General features: G+C 36.4%; 2 protein-coding genes across 2 annotated transcripts; both read right to left on the bottom strand.

Moving 5' to 3' along the window:
• Positions 1-287: 287 nt before the first annotated feature.
• On the bottom strand, positions 288-1,403 carry LOC139868504 (uncharacterized). The gene is made up of 2 exons (XM_071856840.1): positions 1,090-1,403; positions 288-1,014 (listed from the first exon to the last, which is right to left on the bottom strand). Exons 1-2 carry the CDS (start codon positions 1,401-1,403, stop codon positions 288-290), a joined length of 1,041 nt encoding a protein of 346 aa, XP_071712941.1.
• A 2,256-nt stretch (positions 1,404-3,659) lies between these two features.
• On the bottom strand, positions 3,660-4,432 carry LOC139868503 (uncharacterized). The gene is made up of 2 exons (XM_071856839.1): positions 4,257-4,432; positions 3,660-3,909 (listed from the first exon to the last, which is right to left on the bottom strand). The coding sequence occupies exons 1-2, from the start codon at positions 4,430-4,432 to the stop codon at positions 3,660-3,662; spliced, it is 426 nt and encodes a 141-aa protein (XP_071712940.1).
• Positions 4,433-11,697: the final 7,265 nt, after the last annotated feature.

Raw genomic sequence — 11,697 nt, 5'->3', positions numbered from 1 at the left:
GGCATGTAGAACTTTACTAATTGGTGTATAGTAGATGCAATTATTCCCATTTTCATCATGACTACTCTTCCTAGCAGAATGTTATGCTGTGAGGTGGACCGGACTACTACAAAGTCTAGTGTTTTGGTCCTGGATAACGGTGGTTCTCCAATGGTGATATCGAGGTCTATCTCTCCGATAGGCCAGCATCTTTCCCCGAAGAATCTAACTAGAGGTATTCTTGGTGGACTTAGGCGGGCTTTAATGGCAAGGCTGAGCTGATTGAAGCAATGCTTATACATGATGTCTCATGCACTGCCACCATCCAGGTAAACTCGATGTACATCTATCTCGCAGATTCGTCCGTTGATTGTAACAGGTTTATCGGAGGGAGTGATGGTATCAAGTGCTGGGAAAGAGATCTCTTCCCAGTCTATCACTTCACTTTTTCTTCCCCTCTTGTAGGTCCCTAGTTTCTCGACGGCGAAGCATTCTGTGACCATCAGTATGGCGTTGTCTGCATTTGGTTTCTTTTCTTCGGGCTTAGGTTCTTGCTTCAGTGTCTTCGGGTTGCGTATGCCCTTTACCAGATGCGTTAATTTTCCAGATCTGACTGCCTCCTCTATGGCCTGCCTCAACTGTATGTAGTCGTCTGTTTCGTGCCCGAAGTCATTGTGAAAGTTACAAAATTTGCTTGTTTCCCTCATCTTCCCCTTGCTATTTAGCTTTGGTGGAGCTTTAAAAGCTTGGGCAGCTCTTTCGGTAGCTAGGATCTCTTTAGGCGACTTCATCAATGTTCCGAGGATCCCGGGGGTGTTTTCCCTTCGGTAAGGGGAAAACCTGTTCCATTCATTCCTTCTTCCAGGCTTCTCTTCGCGGTGACTTGCCTTTTCTTTTCGCTTAAAACCTTGAGATTCTTCGTATACGAAGCTATTGGCGGTGTCTTTAGCATCTAACCAAATGTATGCCTTGTCTAGCAAAGCTTCGTAAGTGTCGGGGAGATCTCGACTAAGATGCTCTACCAACGCTCGGGTCCTAAATCCGTATAAGAGTCTCGAAATTCTTTGCGACTCGGGGAGTCCTGGGATTTGTTAGGTTTCATCCGTATACCGGATGAGAAAAGCTCTCGAAGCTTTGTGATCCTTCTTCTTGATACTGTGAGCAGCAACATGGTTCTTCTTGTGTTTCTTTTGCTGGCTGAACTTCGACCTGAAAAGTCGTTTAAGGTCCTCAAAAATCGAGATGGAATCCTTTGCTAAAGATTCGAACCAAATTCTTGCATCGCTTTTGAGCACGTATGAGAATGCATGGCAAGCTATGGCAATGTCCCATCTTGACATTCGAGCCGCACCTTCGAAGATATTCATAAAATCATCAGGGTCATCTTTCCCCTCGTAATATCCCAGATGGGAAGGTATCTTCATCCCGATAGGTAGCGGGTGGTTTTGTATTGAAGATATAAAAGGGGTTTTCTGACTTTTCCAGGATTGGTCTAAGTATCCACCAACGTTTCCATTAGCTTCGTGGTGAAGATTGTTCGCTACGAGGGCGCCTCCGGCATACACATTTTGGTAGGGTAAGCTAACCCATGGATTACCTTCGTTCCATATTTGTGGCCTATAGGCAACAAAGCGTTTTGATGAGTCACCATGGGAATAACTCCTGTGGCTGGTGGGACCGTGCTGGTGTTAGGCATGTTTTGCGAAACAATGGGAAACAGACTCCCGAAGGTATATTGTTGCGTAACTCGTCCTCCGGTGTTGCCCAACGGGGTACTGGTGGTTATCATTGAATGAGCTGGTTGCGAAGGCACCGACTGAAGAGTGATGTTCGGAGGGATTGCCAGTTGTAAGATCTGGGGTTGGTTGGTAAGAGGGAGACTTCTTGTTGGTCTTGCCTCCATTTCTATTTCTTCGTCAACGTCCTTGCTATCATACGTGAGGGTTCGCCGGCTGTGTAGGTGACCCTCTTCTTGTAATTTTTTGATAACGGTGCGTGTGTTATCGTAGTTGTTGAGTATGAAAGTTTTGTCGATTAACGGCGGTGGCCCAGAATCACTCCGATCTGTGGTTGTTGGCATAGTAGGAGTGATAGGGGTCCGTGTCCCGGTTTCATGCTGGTCTACCTCAGATGGTAAAGAGAAACTGGGTGGTGGGTGATCAGATTCTGCCATGATCTTGTGTTTTTCTCAAACAAAGTAAATATTAAAGTGGAGTCCCACGGATGGCGCCAATTGTTTGTATAATTCTTGGCAACCCTTGTTAACGAAACAAGGATATTGAGATCTGATCGCTGAATGGACGATATAGTAGGATATTGTGATGAATGTATGATTGTTGGCAATTTCCCGAAGGTAGTACGAAGGTATCGTACTTTACGCCACTAAGATACGAAGGTAACTCATTGAGAGTATTGTATGTGAGTAATTATGACTTAGAGTGAATGTGTTCTCCAGGGATCATGTTCTCCTTTTTATAGGGTTAGGCAATAGCTCTATCACCAGCTTTCTAGGTAGATTCAGTCTTCGAGGCGATTTCTGATGAGACAAAGGGGACTTTCCCTTCGGCCGATTGCAGCTCCTGCTGGCTCAAGAAAGCCACCCTACAACATTCCTCTTTTGTCATTTGGATGTTAGTGTAAGCGTATTTGGTCAACCCGCTTACTTCTCTCCTTCAGTTTAGGTAATCTTGTGACTTTAGGAGAAGTCCTTGTCCATTGGTAACCGTGATCTCTTCGTCACTGTGTTCCTTCATTACCATTGCTTCGTATAACGGAAGTGGTTCCATACTGACTCTGAATATTGGGATTCTTATTTGGCAGCATTCTTCTTTTATCATTTGGGCGCCTTTATTTGAGTTTGGGGATATCCCGCCCTTGGTTGTATTTGACATATGTGTTCTTGTGATCCATTCTTATGTCATTTATCCCTGTTAGGCATGATATCTCCGTTAGCTTAGCTTCGTTTATCTTGTCGGGGGGATATACTATCACACACCAACGTCACTTTTGAAGAAGGGCAAAATTATATGCTTTGACGCTACCAATTCTCAAGCCTCCCTTTTCAACGGATCTTACCAAAGTGATACTACCGGAACCCTAAACAATGCAACCCAAAGTGATTCTAATTTCTTATAACAGTTTTCGGGCAACGAAAAAATGACAAATAATAAATTCCCAAACTCTCCAATGCCGGTTTAACAAGCGTCAATATACCTCCAGACAATTGCATATTAGATTTCCAATTAGAAAGACATGGTTTCAATTTGTCAACCAAGGTGAGTAAATGGTAGCTCATCTTGACTACACCCTGAGTAAATGCTAGCTCATCTTGACTGGAGCGTTGTTTACGTTATTTTTGATCCGGAATATATATATATATATATATATATATATATATATATATATATATATATATATATATATATATATATATATATATATATATATATATATATATATATATATATATATATATATATAATACGTCAAGAATTCGTAAAACACTTTTCATATCAACAACGCTCCATTCGGTACAAATTGCCACATCATCGGCATAAAACAAGTGCAAAACATTAATGCAAGCTACCCGAGCCCCAAGAATTAGTCCGTGAGTTACAGCATCTTTAAAGGCGATATGTAAACCTTCCATAAAAAAATAAATAAAACGGGCTAAGAGGGTCTCATCGTCTTAGGCCACGTTCAATCGGAAACTCATTAGTCGGACTCCCATTAACAAAAATAGATTCGCAAGCTGAGGATAAGCACATCATGACCCATCTATGCCATTTATCTCCAAAACCAAGAACACTAAACATATGATCCAAGAATCTCCAACTCACTAAGTCGTATGCTTTCTCAAAGTCGACCTTAAACAGTAACAACTTCTTTTGTTTTTTCTTGTACCACACTATCGCACCATCAAGTATATGCCTACTCGCAATAAATGTCGATTGCTCGACACTCACAATCACTTCACTATGCACTTAGTTGATATCTTGGTATCGTTACATAATAATCTTTGATATCGGCTACATAGTCACATTTTTATCTCGATATTAGAGCCCAAAAGTAATAAAGTTCCAAGCTTTGTCAGCAAATTATTCACTTTTTCGGTTAATATTGTAGAATTAATAATTACAAAGATGATGCAAAAAGAATCAGGAAAATCGGAGCTAAAACGGAGATTCTAGAGCGAAAACGGTGAAAGACAAGTTACGACCCAAGAAATCAAATTACAATCAAGAAAATCAAGTTATGATCCAGTGAAAATAGCAGACCAGGACAGGCCATACGGCTTGCCATATGGCCTGCCATAAGGGAAAACGGCCTGCCACAATACACCTAGGTCAAATGGCTTGCCAGCCCATACGGGCAGGCCATACGACTTGCCATATGGCTTGCCAGCCGTATGCAGGCAAAAATCAAGCTTATTTAAAAGGCACTTGTCATCCATTTTTCACACACCTATTTTCACTCTCTCACTGCAATACACTTTTTCTCACTAGAACTTTCAAGGAATTCTCACCTCTGAGCGGGAAATTAAGTACCCGGTGGCAAACGCTGAAGATTGTACTAGGAGCAGTCTAGAGGATATCAGCACTTGTAATGGTCCAGATCTCGTCTGTAAACGGTGAGCGCTTTCCTTAATCTAATAAAGTTATTTTGTTACTTTAAGTTGCTTTCATCTTGCAAGCTTATCTATCCGTTGCAAATGTTTATTATATGTTGAATATCTTATCTGAAACTTATGCTATTGTTATGCTGAAACCGTGACGATTTAGAAGTCTAATTTACGGACCACCTTTTCCACTTATTCACGTGGCTATAACCTAATATTAGGACCTGATCAACCCTAGGATACAAGGTAAGTTGTTATGTGTGCTTAACCTCACAATAGGGATATAGTACCTACGTACGGTTAATCATTTATCCGTCAAAGAAGAGCTGCCCATTTAGGTTGTGATTAGTGTAGTGACCCTAAGTTTTCCATGATTATATATTATATAAGATTAATATTTACATGAATAAATGTTTCCAACATATTAAGCAATCAAACTTGTTAAGACTTGATTAATTGAAAAGGATTTTGTGTTAACGTTTGACCACCCAGTTTATCCGATGATTCACAAACGTTATAACTTGTATATGACATGATACTATATATATATATATATATATATATATATATATATATATATATATATATATATATATATATATATATATATATATATATATATATATATATATATATATATATATATGTATATATATATATGTATATATATATATATATATGTATATATATATATATGTATATATATATATATATGTATATATATATATATATATATATATGTTTAACATGATGAAATGATAATTAGGTATCTCATTATGTATATTAACAATGAACTTTATACATAAAACAAGACTACTAACTTAAGAAATTCAAAACGATATCTATACGTAACGATTATTGTTGTAATAACATCTTAATATTTATATATTATATTAAGACATATTAGTAAATCATGTTATCATGATAATGTAACAATATAACATCTCATTAAATATAATAACAATGGGATTAATTACATTTAACGAGATCGTTAACTTATAGGTTTCAATACAACACTTACATGTAACGACTAACGATGACTTAACGACTCAGTTAAAATGTATATACATGTAATGTATTAAGATGTATTGATACACTTTTGAAAGACTTCATGACACATATCAAAGTACTTCTACTTAACAAAAATGCTTACAATTACATTCTCATTCATTTTCATCAACAATTCTACTCGTATGCACCCGTATTCGTACTCGTACAATACAGAGCTTCTAGATGTATATATTATTGGTATATACACTTCAATGATCAGCTCTTAGCAGCCCTCATTTAGTCAACAAACATGTGGAACCATCATTTGGCAACTAGCATGAATTATTACAATAAAAATCAAATTACAATTTGCATATATGGACACCCTTGGTCACGTTTTTGATGCACACACACAAACACATTTTCAATCAACTTTCATGCATCAAATTGATCTCTCATCTTGTTCTTAGTGTTCTTCATCATCTTCATCAAAATCTAAATCAATCTAGCTCATAAATCCAACCTTTGATCAACCTACAAAACAACTACTCAAGAACACTTCAATAACACTTTCAAGTTTGCAAGATTACTTCCAAGCTTTCAAAACCATTCCAAGTAATCATCCAAGATCAAGAAACCTTTATTATTTATATTAGGTTATCTTTCTTATTCAAGGTAATATTCATATTCAAACTTTGATTTGATTTCTATAACTAAAAACTATCTTAATTCGAATAGTAATCTTACTTGAAATTGTTTTCGTGTCATGATTCTACTTCAAGAACTTCCAAGCCATCAAAGATCCATTCAAGCTCAAGATTAATTCTTGTCATTTCCAGTAGGTTTACCTACTATATTTGAGGTAGTAATGATGTTCATAACATCATTCGATTCATATATATATATATATATATATATATATATATATATATATATATATATATATATATATATATATATATATATATATATAACTATCTTATTCGAAGATTTAAACTTGTAATCACTAGAACATAGTTTAGTTAATTCTAAACTTGTTCGCAAACAAAGTTAATCCTTCTAACTTAACTTTTAAAATCAGCTAAACACATATTCTATATCTTTATGATATGCTAACTTAATGATTTAAAACCTGAAACACGAAGAACATCGTAAAACCGGACATACGCCATCGTTGTAAAACCGGGGATTGTTTTGGTTTGGAAAAATAAAAACTATCTTAATCTTTGAATTTGAAGTTTGTTTTCTGGAAAAATGATATTTCATATGAACATGATACTATATCCAAAAATCATGGTTAAACACAAGGTTGAAGTATGTTTTTCAAAATGGTCATCAAGATGTCGTTCTTTCGATGGAAATGACTATCTCTTTCAAAAACGACTTGTAACCTGTATTTCCGACTATAAACTTATAGTTTTTCTGTTTAGTTTCATAAATTTCAGTTCGTTATGAAACCATAGTAACTTGAATCACTCAAAACGGATTTGAAACGAAGAAATGATGGCTAAAACAAAATTGGATAAATTTGCTAGTTTTAGCTACGAAAATTTTATAACAAATCTATACTAACCATAACTTAACTTACTTATATTGTATTATGCATATAGTCTAAAATATATTATGTAATCTTGATAGACTATAGACACGTATACAATGTTTTGACATATCATATTGACGTCATCTATATATATTATTTGGAATAACCGTAAGTCACTCTATATTGTGGTAATGCTCGAGTTAGCATATAGAGGGTCGAGATTGATTCTAAAATAATATATATATTTTGTGTTGTGATCGAGTCTGAGACATGTATACACTGTGTCGTGGATTGATTCGAGAAAATATATTGATTTATTTATGCACTACTAACTGTGGACTACTAATTGTGGACTACTAACGTGGAACTGCTAACTTAACAACTTAAAACGTCAACACATAATAAAATGTTGTGAATATATTTAGATCATACTTTGATATATATATATGTATATATTTGTTATAGGATCGTGAATCGACCCGAGGCCGAGTCTTATTTCCGACGAAGTAAAAATTGTGAAAGTGAGTTATAGTCCCAACTTTACTAGCTAATATTTTGGGATGAGAATACATGCAGATTTATAAATATTTTACAAAATAGACACAAGTACTTGAAACTACATTCTATGATGGATTACGAATACCGAATATCACCCTTTTTAGCTTGGTAACCTAAGAATTTGGGAACTGGCCCCAAATTGACACGAATCCTAAAGATGGATCTATGGGCACTAACGACCCCCATTCTGAGAGTTTGGATGCTTTAGTACTTCGATTATTGTACAGATGTGTTAATCCTGTACGTATACAGATGTGTTAATCCTGTATCTTTGGGGATATTCTATATGCATTATGTTAATGTCGGTTACCAGGTGTTCATCATATGAATGATTTTTATGGCTATTTATGAAGAATGAAATCTTGTGGTCTATTATTACAATCTACGATATAAGTTAAACCTATAACTCACCAACATTTTTGTTGACATTTTAAGCATGTTTATTCTCAGGTGATTATTAAGAGCTTCCGCTGTTGCATGCTAATTAAGGAAAAGATTTGGAGTTGGCATGCTTGTATTATATTGTTTAAAAACTGCATTCGGAATTACCTTTTGTTGTAACATATTAATGAAAAACCATTATGTAATGGTCGTATGTAAACGCTATATTTTAGATTATCATTATTTGATAATCTACGCTATATCCTTTAAACCTTTGTCGAGAAAATAAAGGTTATGGTTTATTTCAAAAAAGAATGCAGTCTTTGAAAAAAAAAGTCTCATATAGAGGTCAAAACCTCGCAACGAAACCAATTAATATGAAATGTTTATAATCATTATGAACGGGACATTTCAGTTGGTATCCGAGTATTGGTCTTAGAGAACCAGAAATTTGCATTAGTGTGTCTTATCGAGTTTGTTAGGATGCATTAATGAGTCTGGACTTCGACCGTGTTTTCTTTAAAAACGATTGCTTAACACGTTTGTTGGAAACTATATATCGTTAACATGTAAATAATATGTGATATATTAATCTCTTAACGTGCTTGCAATTGTGTGATAGATGTCTACCTCTAGTACAAATCCCATCGACTCACCCAATAATAATGAAGAGTCGAATGTATTTTGGGAAGATTCACAAATTCCGGAAGAAGAGGAACCGGAAGAAGAAGAGGATCCGGAGGAGGAAATATTAGGAACCACAGAAAAACAATTAAATAAAAGAAAATCCTCAACCGATTGACTAAAGTTAAAAATGGTCAATGGTGTTTCCGCCGAGGAAGAAAAATATTGGGAAGATTACCAATTTTTCGATGAATCGGATCTCGACGAGGATTCCGATGATGTTATAGAAATTATCCCGACCAAATTTAAAATAGCAAAAGAAAAAAATAAGGGAAAATCTATCAAAATAGAGAAACCCGAGTCCAAAACTGATGAACTCTATGTTAACATGAAATATCCCGATGGTATATATCGTAAACACCCGTATTTCTTAAACTTTAACTATAACCCGGGAACATCTAAGCTACCAGGTTTTTCTAGACCATTTGTGAAAAGGACGGCTCGTATTAGAGGAGCACCATGTATCCCTAGAAAATTAGCAAAACGAACTGAGTTCGAGAAAGAAGAAACGAGTGAGTCAGAATAAAGAGTTGAAGTCAATTTACTCTTATCATGTCGTGTAATAATGTTTGTATTCTATCATCCTTTACAATATCTAATTTATCATCTCTTTTACAGTATAAAAATACAAAATGGACGTTAAGGATAGACAACCGAATATTTTAGAAGACCTAACACGTGACATGATTGATAAAATCTTGTCAAGAGTTGGTCAGGATTCCTCGGCTCAATTGTTTATGGAAAAATTAGTTTGTAAGGCGTTTGAAAGACGTTTCAGGCATGTCTTGGTTTATAGAAGGCTTTCCTTTGATAGGTGATGTATATCGCATTGGGGAAACCTTAAGTTACGACATATTTTCTATAAGGCTATGTGTGCGGGAAACCCTAATGCAATTTTCCGCCACGGGTTGAGTGCCTATTTTGACTCCGAATATCCCAATATAGGATTTTATTCATTAAAAAGGGCTTCAAACATGCAACTTAAGGAAGCATGTTACGTTTACGGGTTAGTGATGTTCGCCTCTCATCAAATTGAGAAAAAGAACATCGGTTTGCAACTTCTTAATGAAACATTCCCACAAGTGACAGATTCAGTAGTTGGGTAAGAGATAAGGTTTTTAACTTGTTACGGCGCTGTTGGATATTACGTAACCCCCGTCCTTTTGACGACATTACAACGTGCTGCCTTGCCAACGGTCACACTGGTTATTCCCCACTTGATCAAGGATGGTAAATAGTACTAGTGAAACCCGAATGCATGACTTGTTTATGGTCTTATGAATTACGTGTCTTTATTGCCTTCACTGAACAGTTTGAGTTTCACTAGAATTGTCATAACAGCTGCCTGGTATTATGGTCATCGTGTGCCTATTTCATGCTGTATGTAAAATAACGGTATTGTATGACTGTATGATATTATATCGAAAGTTTAAGCGTGAAATGTTAATGAATTAAGTTTTTCATGATAGAATATTATTTCGATAGTAGTAGTTAATTTATGCGCTAGCTATTAAGTATGAACTTTAACGGGTAGGTACTACCCGAACTAAAATTATAAAATGCTAATATGAAGAAAAGGCTTTTATAAATAAGTTCATATTATGCTATGAAATACTATTGACTACTCCTAATATTCTATATGATTAACTTAACACTTTTGGCTATTTTTGAAGGAAATGGCACCGACTACTCAACAAAACTTGAATATGAGCGAAGAAGATTTCCGTCCATTCCTTGCTACAAACATAGCCGCAGTACAAGCTGCAATGCAAAACAACAACAATAACTCAGGGTCAAGCAGTGGAGTTAACTCCACAGGAAACCGTGTAGGATGCTCCTACAAGGCTTTCACTGCCTGTAAGCCTCTGGAATTCGACGGGACTAAAGGACCAGTCGGACTGAAATGTTAGACCGAGAAGGTCGAATCTGTGTTTGCTATAAGCAAATGTGCTGAAGAAGACAAGGTAAAGTACGCCACGCATACCTTCACAGGTACTGCGTTCACCTGGTGGAACACCTATCTCGAACAGGTGGGACAAGATACTGCTTACACACTACCGTGGTCAGCATTCAAACACTTGATGAATGAGCAGTACCGTCCCAGAAATGAAGTCAATAAGCTTAAAACAGAACTTAAAGAATTACGAGCGCAGGGATTCGATATCACCACTTACGAATGACTATTCACCAAGTTGTGTTTATTGTGTCCAAGAGTGTTCGAAGATGAAGAAGAGAAGATCGATGCATTTGTAAAAGGGTTACCAGAGAGAATTCAGGAGAATGTGAGTGCGAACGCGCCCACTTCAATGCAAAAGGCAAGACGAATGGCTCACAAACTTATAAACCAGATCGAGGGAAGAATTAAAGAGCAGGCGGCCAAGGAGGCCAAAATGAAACAAGTCAAGAGGAAGTGGGAAGAAAACAGTGACAAGAGTCACCACAGCAACAGTAACTATCGCTTCAACAATCAACATAACAATAACAACTATAATCGGACCATTTTTCGCCACAATAAACGCAATAACAACCACCCCAACAACAACAAAAACAACAACTACAATAACCGTGCTAACAACAATATCAACCGTAACAACAACCATCTCAACAACAACAACCACAATAATGACAACAAGAGGCATAAAACTCAGTGCCCAAGGTGTGAGACATATCATCCGGATAGGTTTTGTAAGGAGTTATGCACCAACTGCAACAGAACGGGTCATAGTACAGCGAAGTGTGACGTCTATGGACCTATGGCCAATAGAATTAACAGAGCAAATAATGTTATTACTTATTTTGGATGTGGAAAGCCCAGTCACTTCAAAAGTGACTACCAGAACCAGGGGAATACTAATGGACAAGGTCGTGGAAGAGTTTTCAATATTAATGTGGCAGAAGCACAGGAAGACCCAGTGCTTGTTACGGGTACGTTTCTTATTGATGAATG

Source organism: Rutidosis leptorrhynchoides, chromosome 9 (genome assembly GCF_046630445.1).
Source record: "Rutidosis leptorrhynchoides isolate AG116_Rl617_1_P2 chromosome 9, CSIRO_AGI_Rlap_v1, whole genome shotgun sequence".
In the NCBI taxonomy this organism is placed as follows: Eukaryota; Viridiplantae; Streptophyta; class Magnoliopsida; order Asterales; family Asteraceae; genus Rutidosis; species Rutidosis leptorrhynchoides.
Note: the sequence above shows the minus strand (reverse complement) of the source record. Positions and strands in the feature narration are given on the sequence as shown.